Here is a 17,726-nt window from a genome sequence, read left to right as displayed (position 1 = left end):
TATATAGTATTGTCTGCCAAAATGACTGAGTAAGATAGATGAGCTAGTCTGATAAATGTCACCAAATGAACTCCGATAAATTGAAAGTGAAAGCAATTTGATGTTATTCGTTGATCAATTTAAAGATGAGAATATGTAATAATGGGAGAGCCACCTGTCCTACAATGAAAATGAATCATTTGAACACCACTAGGCCTTTTCAACCCTGAAGTCAAAATAAATGGAAATAAATAAATGAATCAGGTGGCGTAGGTTTCGAGAAATGAAACAAAATTGACTCCATTTTTCATGATCTGTCTGTGCAGCCAGGGGAACATTATGTTACAAATCATGTGAAATTACAGAGAGGAGTCAGAATTGAATAAGCATTTAGATAACGACATCACCCACGATAGATTTAAGTGACCTCACCGCATTTATGTATTTAATTTTCTCTCTCATTTTGTTCTTATTTCCTGTTGTGTTATCAAGGACAGTATTTTGTCAACATTTGGGGGTAATTATCATAAATAATCGTAAAAATGACAAACCAGACTATTCTGTCGGCATACAAAGTGTGACTCTCTTTGTGTAATACGTGTACCGTCAACTCAATGTCTTTGTACACTGTTTTTACAAAAGGTTTTTGAATCCTGAACAGAGAAAGAGGATGAATTTTAGTCTGATTCCTTGATGTCTTTTTAGTCTGATTCCTTGATGTCTTTAACCCAAAGTCTTTCTTTTGAAACTTTGGAAAAATATATTTTGACATTTGAAAATTTTCCTTTCAAAAGTTCTAACATTGTGCATCATAAGACCTCATCGTATGTGTAAAGTTATGGCAGGTTAGCCTGATAATGTACATTATATTTTTTGTACAAAATTTTTTTGAATTTTTATAATTTGTTTTCATTGTCTATTTTTTATATTTCTTGTTGAAAGACGAGTGTAAAGTGATGAAATTCCATTTGTTCACACTTTGGAGTATCAAGTAAAATTATTCCTTATTTGGCAAGTCATGTTGTTTAAACTTTGTGAAGTAAATTTTTCCCATATATTGGAGAGCCATTCTGTTCAAATTTGGAATACTGGTTAATAAAATTGCCCCGTGTTTGGAGAGCCATTCTGTTCAAATTTGGACTAAAATTACTCCATATGTTGGGGTCATTTGGATCAAGTTTAGGAGTAGCATACTTCTGTATTGGAGGGCCCATTTTATTCAAACTTTGGAGTAAAATTGTCTCACGTTTGGAGAGCCTTTTCTAAACTTTGGACCAAAATTGTTCCATATGTTTAAGGTCATTGGGTAAGGTTTGGGAGTAATGTACTTGTGTATTTTGAGACCCATTTTGATGAAACATAGGAGTCCATCTCGTCCATCAATATGTCAATTAAATGGCCCAAGTCAGACCAGTTGTCATCAGTCTTACATCGCCTATTGCCTCATTTCAACAAAATTACACTTTGACTCAAGCCTAGCAAATTGAACTGTAATTTTTTTTTGTATGTCCTCTAATGGAAATAGATCAAACTGTCGTGGTGTATATTAATCATTGATGTATATGACTGCACCCACATTTTACTAGTAATTATGTCGGAACACATGGGTATCGCTGCTTTAATTACAATTGGAAACATCAATTTTGTAGAGGCAAATAACTCCCTGTGCCATAATTTTTCACTATGTAGATACAGTTATCTGTAAATTACCTTCAAATTTATTTTATTATTCTATCATTTTTTGTTGATTCCACTTACAGAAACATGAATATTAATTTAGCATCAGCAGCAATCATTTCTTCGTGTAACCTTTTATGTCACTTTATTGTGCAGGTTATGTCGCACCTCTTTATGACTATGTTTTCTATCATGTGACCTAAAGGTTACAAATTGTCTCCGAAAGTTCCACAATTTTTATAGTTTTACTAAAATTTACCAAAATAAAGCAAATTTTTGTATTCATTTTGATCTAAAATGGCTAGACTAATATCTTGTCAACAGGTATGAAAATGTGTGAATTGTAGGATGTTCAACAGAAGTAGAATTTTGATGTCAAATTTTGAACACTGCTAAAATTTACCGATTATTTTGACTCATTTTGATCTAAAATGATTGAATTGGGAGAATGGGTGAATGGAAAACTCGAGTGTGTGAAATGTAGGAAGGTTTTGAATAAAAGTAGAAATTTGGTGGTCAAATTCTCAACACTTCTCTGTGCCATTGCATCTGTGCATTTTACAGAGTTGAATGGATATTGAAAGTTTATTCTCACATTTCAGTGAATTTGTTCATCATAATTTTGCATACTCATATCTGAAACATCAAAAGAGTTGACACAGTTGAAAGATTTTGACTACATTTTAGAGATTAAACTTGGTTCAAAAAGAAATTGAAACAGACTACACTGTATGCTGAAAGTTTGTCAGGAAAAAGTTGAATACAGGGTGGCTAGTTCCATGTAATATGTGTGATATTCAGAAATACCATAAAATGACATATTTTCCTTTTCTCTTTGACTAGCAGACATAAGAGGAAGTTTACAGAGTTTCAGTGATAACTTCCTTTCGAAGAACGGGCATGTAGATTATAACCCATACAGAATGGATGATAGAAACGATAAAAGGGCCAGCGGTGATGAAAATGACATCGACAATGATGATGTTGAAGATGACACTGCTGACATGGATGAGGAAGACTAAACGTCTGCCACCTCTGTCTTCTCTGAATGGTACAGTCTGTTTGAATAAATTGAGTGGACTCTACCAAGTAATGGGGAAGTAATGGGGAAGGCAGGACAGTGTGTCTCATTTAAAACTGATTGTCTATTTTGTTTTAAAATAGACATTTTTAATACTCTTTTAAAATATTTCAAATATTGACCAGAAGTATGACCAAACAAGCCTGCCTTGTAATGTGGTAATTTTTTCATTTGACAAGATTTCATCCAACCACACTCTGTCCACATTTTGTCATTACATTATTCCTTATGTCTTCTCTTTGTCAGTACTCCTGTGATCTGCCTTTATCTGAAGTGTCTAAGATGTTAAAAACAAGTTTATATCATGTACAAAAACTACCTCCATTAATCTTTGTAAACTCTTTAAAAAGTCAACTAGAAACAAGAAAATGTGTTTTCAAGATGTGGAAAAAAAGGAAAATTCTTATTTTTCTGTCATGTATGTAGAAGTAGTGTCTGTTGTTTTTGTTTGGATGTTTCAGTAGAATAGAGCCTTTTAGAAGTAAAAGTATTGTAAATTGTATTTCATGAACATTTGTAAGTGAATTTCTTTTCACTGGCTTTGTTGCTCCTGCTTTCCTGATGTCTTCCAAGTTCTTCCAGAAAATCACAAAAAAAAACAATAAAAAATTATGAAGTTAATGAAAATAAAACTCAATAATATCAATATTGTACACAAGACAACCCCCCCCCCCCCCACCAAAACAACCAAATAGGAAATAATGTATGCTAATTTTATGTCAAGTTTATGCATATTCCTGAGTTAACTGTCAAATGATGCCAGAAAAAAATTGCATAGAAGGAAATTGACTACAAATAAAAATAAATAAACATGTCGTAGAGTTTGTCTTTTTGAAACTTGTATCAAATGCTTTGGAAAAGTGATAAAAGCCAAAAGAGAATGAAAAGTTTATTTTATGTAATCTTACTCTCTTGATAAACCTTTCAAACCATGTTTTAAAAAAAATAGAATTTTAATCAAATTTTTGGCAAATTGTAAACAAAAACTTCGCTGAAATTAAGACGATGTCTTTTCCACTACACACAAAGCTTGTATACAGGAGCTGTTTCATTAAAGTTAAATTTCTTCACAAAAGTACACAATGATTTGGTGGTTTCAACTAAATTTAAGATGACATTAAAAAAATCAGTGTGTGAATTTTGACATTTATTCATCATCTTACCCAAACAAAAATTGAAAATCTGATACCTTTTGTTCAAGAGAAAAGGGGATTTTTTTTTTGGCGGGACTGAATCTGTCGTCTGCTGATCAGAGCCTGGTTCCCAAGGGGTATGGTGGCACCTTCATTATGACTGTAGGACTCAATGTCAATGAATAATACATTTCAGTGTATTAGGTTACACAAATGTATTAATTTGGATTGACAAAGGTATATGAATAATTCACACAATGCTGTGGGTATGTAGCACATTTATACTGTTCTAAGCTTTTCAATATTAGTCTACATCACTTAGATCTTATAACCCTTTTCTTGTAACAATACCGCCAATTTCTCTAAAACTTTCCAGTCTCTGTTTTAGCTCCCAGGCATAAACTTTTGCCATCAGTCTGTAAACAGTATGTTGTGATTTATTCAAAATACAGGATTTTGTGCATTTTTCACAAACAATAGAGGAAAGCTCTTGACATGTTCATTTCTGGTCTTATTTATAATTTATGCTGTCTGTTTAAAAGGTTACTTTGTACAAAAGGATCGATCTTGAAGTAGAACTTGGCTGTACAGTCAACAAAAAGCTAACAGTTTGAGTAATTTCAACTCACAGAACATGACTCTGTACAATCAACAATACTCAACTAAATCAAATACTTTCAAAATGCAAAAAACTCGACTTTGTACAATTTCAAGACAACATGAATGTTTGCCGTACTAAGTCAGTCACAGATGCTACACCATAAGTAGCGGACTCAATTTCCACATTGAATCATAAATTTTTTATAACAGCTGACCTGAAACAAGGCATCCTGAGGTGATAGCCAGTGTCAATAGCATAATACAAGGCAGTATGTGTGTCTAACTTATCACAAACAAGTATTGCCCCTATAAATAATTCAATCTGGTTTTCTAATGAATTTATTGTCATTTCGTTACTGATGCCTTTATATTCAAGTAGTTGATCGAGTGCACTAACAGTAAACTTGCTTTCTAGAATTGCCTTTATTCAAGTTTGGTGTATTTCACACAAATTGTTGCTAGTTTAGCTCTGCTTGTTCTCCTATTTTCATCATTCTCGCAAGCCATAGCACACATTTCTGCTGATACAACGAAATATGAAGACCTCTTACTGGGTATGTTTTGGATGGTGCCATAAAGATGTCTGGTTTATGACCATATTGTTCAATCACTTACAATCTGATTACTGTCTTAGTTTCAATGATTGGCTTTGATTCATGGGGTACATATTACAAGTTCTTGTTTCAGAATGATCAGTTCTAGATACATGCCAACCCAATGTTATTGTTATTTTCACATACCAAGTTAGTAATTCATACATGCCAGTTTTACTTTGTACAGCAACATTTAGTATTTATTGTAGAGATTGATTATAGCTATGCCCCACACACACACACACACACACACACACACACTGTGTAGTGTTAGTCCTACGTTAGCAGTGGTTTGTGTGTGGCACATTGGTTTTCAAACTAGTACACTCCAGCAACTGTAAGTATAGACTTTATAATGTTAGTCAGTGATGATAGATTACATACATACATACATACATACATACATACATACATACATGCACACGCACATCCATACACACATACATACGCACATACATACATACATACATACATACATACATACGCATATACATACGCACGCACGCACGCATGCATACATACAGACAGACAGACATACATACATACATACATGTACACTAAATATTCTGTGGTGCTAAATATTGTATACTGACCACAGACACAATTTTCACTCACTTTCACGCTGAAAACCATTCTTAGTAGTTTCTTAGGCCAACTAAAAATTATTGCATATTCAAACTAAACTGTAAAATATATTTGTGAAAGAGTATGAACTAATTTGTTGTCTACAGAGTGATCTATTTTTCACAATCTGTTACTTACACATCTCAATTATAAGGTCAAAGGTCATTATTTGGGGTGAAAACAGTCCCAGTATTTTATCATGAATATTTTATCTTATTATCATTGTTTTTTGTGGGGTTCAGTATTGGAAGATATTGTGTGACCTCTAGCTACTTTGTGGCCACAAGCTGCAGTCCCTGAATTGCACATTGAAATTGTATTTTTTATTTTATTTTATTTTATACAGATACAATTATGCATGTGATATTTTTTATTATTCAACTGCCGTCTGAAAAAAAGTATTTGTATTTAGATCTCAGGTCAGTACTGATGTTTATTTCATGCATTCCCAGAATCCTTTGCTGTATGTAGACATCCCATCATGCTTTGGATAACTCCCATGATGCTCTGGAATGCATTTTTTATGAATACTAAGTTTGTAGGTAGATATATTCTAGTTCTTTATGTTCAAAGTTGCAAACATTTTACCTGTGACAAGAAATGCTCTTAGTTAGATTGGTATATTTTTGCAGCAAAAGAAGTCATTTGTTCGCTTTTACTGTCAATGTGTTGCTTTGTTTAACTTTTTTTTTGTACCTGGTAGATTTAGATAAAAAAATCTCTTAAAGTAAGAGTGTTGTTATTCAGATGCCAGCATTAGCATTACTTGTGTAAATGTACTAAAAAAAATAGAAGGAATCTAGATATGGTCTCCTATTTTACAACTTTTAATTTATAACACAAATCACCAAATAAAGATATACTTTGTAAATAACTTTGTGTTATGTATGTGTGTGTGTGTGTGTGTGTGTGTGTGTGTGTGTGTGTGTGTGTGTGTATGTATGTATGTACGTACGTACGTACGTACGTACGTACGTACGTACGTATGTATGTATGTATGTATGATGTAGGTAGGTAGGTAGGTATGTATGTATGTATGTATGTATGTATGTATGTATACGTACGTACGTACGTACGCACGCACGCACGCACACACGTATGATGTATGTATGTATGTATGTATGATGTATGTATGTATGTATGTATGTATGTATGTATGTATGTATGTATGTATGTATGTATGTATGTATGTATGTATGTATGTATGCATGCATGCATGCATGCATGCATGCATGCATGCATGCATGTGTGTATGTGTGTATGTATGTATGTATGTATGTATGTATGTGTGTGTGTATGTATGTATGTATGTATGTATGTATGTATGTATGTATGTATGTATGTATGTATGTATGTATGTATATATGTATGTATGTATACATACATACATAACCATGACAGAACTTACAAACCTTGAACTGTATATTTCATCATTGCCAGAATGTTGATCCAAGTTATACTACTAGTAGAGAAAACCTAAAACATTTTACAATTTACACTTTAGTCTTGATATTAAACACATGATTGACTGGTAGGGTTTACTTAATATATATAGTCATGTAACATTGAATCATCATGTGAGATTACCACACCCCACCCTCAGAAATTCTGTTTGACCATCTAATTGTGGTCAAAGCTTTCATTGAAAAGTAGGATTGCACATCAGTCAAGAATGCACGGAACCATCCCCACCCACCCCCTCTAAAAACCTTGCACCCCCAAGAAATTCTTACATTTCACTATTAAAACATAATGTCATGTAATTGTGGACATGAAAAAGTGTGTATATAATCTGTCTAGAATATACAAGTGAACACATGCATGCACACACTCAGTCACACACACACAATGATCATCGCTTCCAGTGTACCCAATAGAGGGCCTAAACTATCCGGAGGACTGCTACAGAATTTACATTCCTATTCAAGGTGTATAAAACTATAGATTTATAATTGGACTTTCTTCAGCAGTCATATACAATATATGTAGTGTTCTTGTCATACTAAAAATACAGCCCAATAAAAATTCTTGAAATTTCTGATCCTATTTAATCTTTAATTTAGTATATGCTTTGGAAGAAAAGAAAGGTATATATTTGTATATATAATCTCTCAATATGAATTATGGTTATTGGTCTTTGTGCCTGGATGTACCATGCACTTTACAATTGTAAGCATGGGCTGAACGACATGGTCTAGGGAGAAGAATCTGTGAACAAATTACTAGTGCAAGTACAGATGTTGAAAAGAGAACAGGAAGTAACCAAGCTTCTTCATGTTGGTATCCTATTCCAGTATTCATAATCCACATTAACAGACCTCAGGCTTATTAAAGTTTACTGTCATAAACCACTGTCCTCTTTATGTCACAGCTACCTCACACATATTCCCTGTTTAGTTGATTGCAGAAAGGTATGTGCTGGCTTGTGAGAATGGATAATCAGGGATTATAAAGTTATTCTCACTGAGAGGGGGGGGGGGGGTTAGCACAGACAGAACCTACACAGCTACATTGAGAGGGGGGTAGCACAGACAGAACCTACACAGCTACATTGAGAGGGGGGTAGCACAGACAGAACCTACACAGCTACATTGAGAGGGGGGTAGCACAGACAGAACCTACACAGCTACATTGAGAGGGGGGTAGCACAGACAGAACCTACACAGATACATTGAGAGGGGGTAGCACAGACAGAACCTACACAGCTCTATCACGAGGGGGCAGTGAAAACAACATGCACAGCTACATTGAGAGGGGGTAGCACAGACAGAACCTACACAGCTCTATTGAGAGGGGGCAGTGAAAATAACCTACACAGCTACATTGAGAGGGGGTAGCAAAGACAGCACCTACACAGCTCTATTGAGAGGGGGCAGTGAAAATAACCTACACAGCTACATTGAGAGGGGGTAGCAGACAGAACCTACACAGCTCTATTGAGAGGGGGCAGTGAAAACAACATACACAGCTACATTGAGAGGGGGTAGCAAAGACAGCACCTACACAGCTCTATTGAGAGGGGGCAGTGAAAACAACATACACAGATACATTGAGAGGGGGTAGCACAGACAGAACCTACACAGCTCTATTGAGAGGGGGCAGTGAAAACAACATACACAGATACATTGAGAGGGGGTAGCACAGACAGAACCTACACAGCTCTATCAAGAGGGGGCAGTGAAGACAGAATATCCCTGGCTCTATTGAGTGGGGGTGGTGCAGTGCAGGATATAAACAAATCAAGCTGAAGCAGATTTTAACCTGATTGGGTGACATCTACACTATGCAAGGTTTTCAGAGGTTGAACAAACTAGAAATTTGCTAGGAAAATGACATAGTTACTAGGACCCTCCATGTGTAACTAGAGACCTAACCATGCTTCTTTTTAGAGATGCTATCTCAATTTTTTTCCATGGTCATGGTCATGATAACTTTATTATACTTAATGGCCATCGGCCAAAAATACAAAGAAAATTCATACATACTCTGAACAAATGTCACAATCTCAGAAAATACCATTTACTTTTTTTCTCAAAGATAGTGCATCTCAATTTTTCAATTTGTTCTATAGAGTAATACCTGATTCACTATTGTATGCTGATAGTGGAGTTTGATCTATTACAACTGATCTATAAAGTACATCTATGTGATGACCAATCACGTCTAAAGTACATTCGTGATGACCAATCACAGCTTAAGTACATCTGCACACTAGCCAATCAGCATTAGCTCATTGCATATGAAACTTCAGAACAGCCAATCAGTACTCAGCTACCATAGTCATAAGATTTATTCAGGTTGCCCAGAAACTTGGCTGTCTGGCTTTACAATGTCGAACTCTTATATCACATCAGATAACCAAGTCCCTGGGATGCTATCCTAGGAAACCCACTCCTGAAGTGGTGACAGAAAAACTATTACAATGTAAAGTGATATGGAGAATTTATTGAACATTACTTTACTGAAATTAACTACATTGACACTAAAAAAATAACACTTGCTGTAGATTGTGAAAAATGTAGTTTTCTATTTTAGAAAATCAAGTGTATACTACATGTACATGTGTACCAATTTGTAGAGCTATGTGGGTTTAGATTATTGCACAACATTAATAGAGTATTAATATAGAATAGTAACTTGATATAATACTGACAGGTACAAATGTACAAAACAATAAAAAAAATCACAAACAAAACCTGAAATCACTACATAAATTTGATGTGAAAAGCTATTTCAGGACACCTTTTCATTTTACACCCTGATTTTGTCACCATTTGGTGTTTGCTGAATATTAAGGAACTTTGACTATGTCAACAATGTATAAAAAAAAGAAAGATTTCTACAAGTTTTATCACTTTCTTGCTCAGAACACTAGTTTTGTAGTCACAAATATTCTTCAGAATAATGAAAAGTACTTGGCAAGAAATCACTGGTTTCAAGATTGCATACAAAGTTTTAATCAATTTCTGCTAAGAACAGATTTATATTTCTACCACAAAATTTGTTGTCTCAAGAAAAATATAAAGACACCAAGAACTACGCTATTTGACAATAATTTTGACAGTACTGTATACACAATACGTACTAATGATTTTGACAGTACTGTATACACAATACGTACTAATGATTTTGACAGTACTGTATACACAATACCTACCAATGATTTTGACAATACTGTATACACAATACGTACTAATGATTTTGACAGTACTGTATACACAATACCTACCAATGATTTTGACAATACTGTATACACAATACCTATCAATGATTTTGACAATACTGTATACACAATACCTATCAATGATTTTGACAATACTGCAAACACAATACCTACCAATGATTTTGACAGTACTGTATACACAATACCTACCAATGATTTTGACAATACTGTATACACAATGCCTACCAATGATTTTGACAATACTGCATACACAATATGTACCAATGATTTTGACAATACTGCAAACACAATATCTACAATTACTATCAATCCAAGATAGTCAAGAATACAAATAATTTTAATTCACTCAAAACATCTCTTTTTACATGTAGCATAATCTGTATGTAGTAAAATACACAAAATATTTAGTACATTTAATAGAACATATACCCTTCTCAAAAAAGACACTTTCATTTTTTTTCAGTTCCTTTTTTCTTTCCTTTACTCTCTGTACATAGTTACTACATCCAGTGTTGTTGCTCGATATCCAACTGAATAACACATCTATACTCTATTCCATAATGCTCATCTTCTGACAGGTTGTTTTTTTGTCGTCATACTTTGCTATTTTCACATGCAGTGTTTTAATTTCAATGAAGGGGTAACTGAAATTAATGAGTGATGTATATGACTTTGTGTGGATCTTAGTTGTGATTTCTGTGGCATTCTCCTTGATGGGTTTCATGTTTTGTGAGCAATTCGCTTCCCACGGTGCTGACATAACAAAGCAATACAATCAATAAGTCATTATATAAAACTCCATTTGTGCCACCCTGTAGAGGAAATCCACAGGCACTTCAAAGGCATATCCAGAAATGGAGTACAATTTGGCATTATTCCCCAATATTTGTCTTCGTTCAGCCAAGGAAAATATGAGTGACTTAGGAGGCACTGTCACCCAGAGACACTAGATCAGCAGGATAAAACCCTTGGGTCATAAGTATTTTCCAGAATAACTTGGGAAAAATTGGATAATGGCAATTTGGAATGTTTTAACTCATACTTGGAGCACTGCAGAACCACTCACTTAAACACAGGTTGTTGTGATGTAGAACCACATAACCAATGACATAGACACAGGTTGTTGTGATGTAGAACCACAGAACCAATGACATAGACACAGGTTGTTGTGATGTAGAACCACAGAACCAATGACATAGATAAAGGTTGTTGTGATGTAAAACTACCAGGATATATAATCCATATTTTCTGTTCACAGACAATAACTTGGCTTGTGGATGATCGGTGGTATAAATATACGTCATACCATATCTAGTTAATACACAGAAGTGTAAATTGTGATTTCCTGTTCATAGAACACTGGACACAACTTATTAATTTAATAGTTAGAAGTCAGTTTTACAAACTAATAACCCCGCTTGCAAGTATGAATGATCTAAAGAAAAGAGGGCATTATATACTAACAATTTTTTAAAGAAATGTTAGGTTTTCAAGTCCACCTACACTGTTCTGACCTTTTTCCAACATCAAACTTACTTCACATCTTGATCATTCATACAACTTAACGTTCACATCAAACTTACTTCACATCTTGATCATTCATACAACTTAACGTTCACATCAAACTTACTTCACATCTTGATCATTCATACAACTAAACGTTCACAACTTCTGTAGAGTAATTTGAACAGAAATATCCACAACATGACCAACATTAAAAAAACATGTCTTTTCCTATATATATATTTTTTACATGTTGTCAAGTTACAACTTTGCAGAATTTGGGAACAAAACAATGTCTCATAGATTTGATATCTTTCAAGAGGCACAACAAAATGCAGAAATACATTAAATCTAATATGTAAGATGATTGGCATCTAGATAATATAAACAAAAAAATAAACACTTTTCCACCATCTTTGACTTGGCAGCCATTTTACGTAGTACAACATATAAATAATTCATTTAAGAATTGTACTAAGAATTCACACATAGGTTATTTACATTCATATCAAACTTTCATTTCATAAATTTTCTGATTATTTGTACAGGAACTTGACAGTAAAGTGATTTATTTGACAAAGACCCTTTAATACTGTCAGTAATTTCACTGATATGTAAGTTGGGTCTGTTCTTGTAAATGACAGCTTTCAATCAAGCAGTCAGTGGCCCACACTAGTCTGGACTTTACACTGACACCATCATTCATTCATTTACAAGAAACAACTTCAAATCAAATTGGGTGAACTAAACCATGGTTTTATCAATAAAACTTGTGGCAATGTTTATTTTTCTTCTACTTTCCATTATAGGCCTTCTGCTAGACCCTGTAGTGTCCATTTTAAGACTTATGGCTATTTCAAGCCTGTCCAAGTGAGTCCTGATTTCAAATAAGTTGTGAAATAGAAGTGTGATCCTGGATTATACAAGCCCTCTAGGTTGTTTTCCAAACTAACACCATGAAACAAACTGTTCGTAAATGTCACTGTTACATAGATCTCAAAAAGTTCACATCTTTTTGTGAACATATTACTGGGAACAAGCAACGCATGATACATGCAAGGCTGGTGATGTGCAGATATCTGTAAATCAACATAAATTATTTCTGATGTAGTCCATCAACATGTCAAAGGTCACCCCATCATGACCTTTCACCTAAGAAACCCTTTACCTTGACAAGTGAAGACAGTAAAATAGTTTGAATTTAATACAAATTACACAAAGTTTTTGATGTGCATGTCCATTTTAATAATGCATACTCTTTATAAGAAATGTTCAAATATCTTGGTTTGGTACAAGTACATTTGTTTGTGTCGTGATAAAATGTGAAAATTAGTAATTACACACTGACTGATAATGATAATAATAATAACAGTTATCACACAGACCAAAATATTAAGATATAAATACATATCGCTTACAAATATTTTGAAAAACTTTCACAACTGAATCCTGCCTTCATGTGAACATTTATGATTTATGTGACATCTCCTGTTAATACATCAAATAATTCTGAAGTTTGAAGAGAAATGTGGGTTGTATGTGTGTGTATGTGTGTATGTATGTGTGTGTGTGTGTGTGTGTGTGTCTGTCTGTCTGTGTCTGTCTGTCTGTCTGTGTCTGTCTGTCTGTCTGTCTGTGTGTGTGTTAACTTTGAACCAGAACTTATCAGCTTTGTGGTACAGGTGGAGGTATTGGTGCCAGTTTTTCTAGCAGTACTATGGATTTGTAGATGATGTTACGTAGGAAACCAGGACAGCTTGGCCCGCGACTGAAGTTTTCAGCATACACTCTCATTTCATGAAATATTACTCTAATAACAAAAAAGATAAACAAGTTATATCAGACATGGTAAAGAGTCTGTTTTTGACCGTCACCACACTACAATTTGGGTTCTGATTGATAGCAAATTTATCTATAAAACTAACAGTGGTGTAGTTTGTTGACAAATTTATCTATAAAACTAACAGTGGTGTAGTTTGTTGACAAATTTATCTATAAAACTAACAGTGGTGTAGTTTGTTGACAAATTTATCTATAAAACTAACAGTGGTGTAGTTTGTTGACAAATTTATCTATAAAACTAACAGTGGTGTAGTTTGTTGACAAATTTATCTATAAAACTAACAGTGGTGTAGTTTGTTGACAAATCAGTATAGATATGCAAATGATCATGTGATTGACACTTTGTGACTATTTAGACTAAACAATGTGCAAAATTGTATTGCTTTGCTATCAAGACATTTTGTTAGTGACACTTCTTCTATCTCATAGAGAAGTGATTTAAAACAGTAGTAAGCAAGTATAAAATATGGGTTGTGTCTTGATGTATACATAGTGAAACAAACAGCTACTTACCTACAATATGGGTTGCGTCTTGACGAAAAGCGAAGTGATATAAAGCGATAGTAAACAAATGGTAGTAGAATTGAGGACTTGCCGCTAAAATTAATGAATAACAAAAGTGAGGCTTTAATAATATTGACATTGAAAGTATCTTACGACAGATACTCTGATCATTTCGTGACATTTGAAATTAAATCTTATTTCTATGCTTGTCAAAGACTTCAACACTGAAGACAGACTTTTAACTTTGTGACAATATGGAAGGAGTCTTAATTCTAGGATGGTCAATGACACCTAAGGTGGCTTAGGGCAGATGTTCTAATTATTTTGAGACATTTACTAGTTTACTCATGACAACAATTCAATTCCAGTACTGTGCCAGCTAACAAGTTTGAACACAACACCACAGGCCTAAAACACATTGTCATTGAAAACTATATCCCTCTGGGTCTGCAAAGATGTGAAATGAACTTGGATAATCGGTTTTCTACATCTCGTTTATACCCATGTGTCTTGTATCCCTTATCCCTAATTATGTAACATGATTCCTCAACACACCATAGTATCAAGTTGAGCTTTACATATCATTTGGTGATTTAATAATAAATTATACAAGGAATTATCCTCATAATAAGCCGCTTGGGTGACTCATATTTCAATTTCATCACCAAAGTGCAGAAACTTCCGAAATGCAATACAATAAAAGTTTGAATGGTAATCTAAAACTTAACAAAACATATAAGGAAAGAAACCACTAACTCTTCCAAAATTGATGTCATGTTGCTAGGCATATCTGTATAGATTTTTGAATGTTATTTATTTATCTTCCCATCCCTGTATTTATGTTTGCAATATACATCATCATTTGACTGTTTCTATGGGCATGATCTTGTTGCTACACACATTTGCATAACTTTTTGAATGTTTATTCACTTGCCAACCCAACAATGTTATCATCTTTGCAATATGCACCACCATTTGGCTGTTCCTATGGGCATGGTTTTGTTTTGACCCAACAATTTACTTAAAACAGAAAATGATTCATATAAACTTGACATGAACAAATCTGAATAGACTCCCTCCAAGGCACATACACACTTTATATCAAAGCATTCCGACATCTGGTTTCGGAGAAGATGAAAACAGAAAAAGTTGACATACAATAGACAATTAAGGAGAGTAAACCTAACCATTAAGCTCCACTTAGCAGAGCTAAAAAATTCAATTGTAATTATGTAATTTAATAAAATTGGTGATATGCTTCAGAGAACAACACATTTTTTTCAGTTTGTGATGAATAGCCTCCATCCTGTTATGAAATGTTGAAGTAACACAGAACTGTCATCCCAACCACCACCCCTCCACACTTGCACCTATGACCCCATCCTCACCCCTCCATATTTAGACCTATTACCCCAACCCCCACCCCTCCATACTTAGACCTATTAACCTCAACCCCATCATACCTAGACCTATTACCCCCAACCCCCACCCCTCTATACCTAGACCTATTACCCCCAACCCCCACCCCTCTATACCTAAACCTGTTACCCATATCCCCATCACCTTCATATTTAGACCTATAACCCCAACCCCCACCCCTCCATACATAGACCTATTACCCCCAACCCCACCCCTCCATATTTAGACCTATAACCCTAACCCCCACCCCTCCATACTTAGACCTATTACCCCCAACCCCCACCCCTCCATACTTAGACCTATTACCCCCAACCCTCCATACTTAGACATATTACCCCCAACCCCACCCTTCCATACTTGGACCTATTACCCCCAACCCCCACCCCTCTATACCTAGACCTATTACCCCCAACCCCACCCCTCCATACTTAGACCTATTACCCCCAACCCCCACCCCTCTATACCTAGACCTATTACCCCCAACCCCACCCTTCCATACTTGGACCTATTACCCCCAACCCCCACCCTCTATACCTAGACCTATTACCCCCAACCCCCACCCCTCTATACATAGACCTATTACCCCCAACCCCCACCCCTCTATACATAGACCTATTACCCCCAACCCCCACCCCTCTATACCTAGACCTATTACCCCCAACCCCCACCCCTCTATACTTGGACCTATTACCCCCACCCCCCCACCCCTCTATACTTGGACCTATTACCCCCAACCCCACCCTTCCATACTTAGACCTATTACCCCCAACCCCCACCCCTCTATACATAGACCTATTACCCCCAACCCCCACCCCTCTATACCTAGACCTATTACCCCCAACCCCACCCTTCCATACTTAGACCTATTACCCCCAACCCCCACCCCTCTATACATAGACCTATTACCCCCAACCCCCACCCCTCTATACCTAGACCTATTACCCCCAACCCCCACCCCTCTATACATAGACCTATTACCCCCAACCCCACCCCTCTATACATAGACCTATTACCCCCAACCCCCACCCCTCCATACTTGGACCTATTACCCCCAACCCCCACCCCTCTATACTTGGACCTATTACCCCCAACCCCCACCCCTCTATACCTAGACCTATTACCCCCAACCCCCACCCCTCTATACTTGGACCTATTACCCCCAACCCCCACCCCTCTATACTTGGACCTATTACCCCCAACCCCCACCCCTCTATACTTGGACCTATTACCCCCAACCCCCACCCCTCTATACCTAGACCTATTACCCATATCCTCATCACCTCCATGACAGTATTTACAGGCTATGTCAAAGTCAGCTTTATCAGCAATGAATCCTTAAGAATAAACCATTTCAGACCTATTCAACAATAAGTTTCTGAGTTTCAGCATTTTACCAAAACTGACATTTTTAATGCAAATTATACAAGTATGGTGTGTTCACATTGATTGGAGAGATTTCCCACCTAGTTATACACTCCAACCAAATATCAAGATAATCATCCTGTAAGTTGGTTACATACACACATTAACACAAACAGACAAAGACGGGCAGGGAGGCAGACAAGCAGACAGATAGGCAGGCAGAGAGATAGACAAACAGGCAGGTAGACACAGACAGACAGACAGACAGACAGACAGACAGACAGACAGACAGACAGACAGACAGATAGACAGAGACAGACAGACAGACAGATAGACAGACAGACAGAGACAGACAGACAGATAGACAGACAGGCAGGCAGACAGACACAGACAGACAGACAGACAGACAGACAGACTGACAGATAGATAGACAGACAGATAGGCAGGCAGAGAGATAGACAAACAGGCAGGTAGACACAGACAGACAGACAGACAGACAGACAGACAGACAGACAGACAGAGACAGACAGATAGACAGACAGACAGAGACAGACAGACAGATAGACAGACAGGCAGGCAGACAGACACAGACAGACAGACAGACAGACAGACAGACAGACAGACAGACAGATAGACAGACAGATAGGCAGGCAGAGAGATAGACAAACAGACAGGTAGACACAGACAGACAGACAGACAGATAGACAGATAGACAGACAGGCAGA

The 17,726-nt window shown here is 36.0% G+C and overlaps 2 protein-coding genes across 4 annotated transcripts in view; one reads left to right on the top strand and one right to left on the bottom strand.

Moving 5' to 3' along the window:
- The window catches only part of LOC144439036 (dachshund homolog 1-like), a 58,832-nt gene extending 55,233 nt beyond the window's left edge, over positions 1-3,599 (top strand). Inside the window, exon 8 of one of the 2 annotated variants that reach the window (XM_078128280.1) lies at positions 2,503-3,599. In XM_078128280.1, coding sequence (XP_077984406.1) covers positions 2,503-2,678 — 176 coding nt within the window. In that variant the 3' untranslated portion in view covers positions 2,679-3,599. Of the gene's footprint in view, positions 1-2,499 lie in introns of both variants that reach the window. The other variant, XM_078128279.1, reaches the window with a different exon arrangement.
- A 9,837-nt stretch (positions 3,600-13,436) lies between these two features.
- The window catches only part of LOC144438754 (transmembrane protein 33-like), a 21,073-nt gene continuing 16,783 nt past the window's right edge, over positions 13,437-17,726 (bottom strand). For both annotated transcript variants that reach the window (XM_078127913.1, XM_078127912.1), the window contains exons 7-8: positions 14,230-14,313; positions 13,437-13,684 (exon numbers count right to left, since the gene is read on the bottom strand). In XM_078127913.1, the coding sequence (XP_077984039.1) occupies positions 13,540-13,684; positions 14,230-14,313 (229 nt within the window). In that variant the 3' untranslated portion in view covers positions 13,437-13,539. The remainder of the gene's footprint in view (positions 13,685-14,229; positions 14,314-17,726) is intronic.

This window comes from Glandiceps talaboti, chromosome 8, assembly GCF_964340395.1.
Source record: "Glandiceps talaboti chromosome 8, keGlaTala1.1, whole genome shotgun sequence".
Classification (NCBI taxonomy): Eukaryota; Metazoa; Hemichordata; class Enteropneusta; family Spengelidae; genus Glandiceps; species Glandiceps talaboti.
The sequence above is the reverse complement of the archived record's forward strand: the minus strand, read 5'-3'. Positions and strand labels throughout refer to the sequence as shown.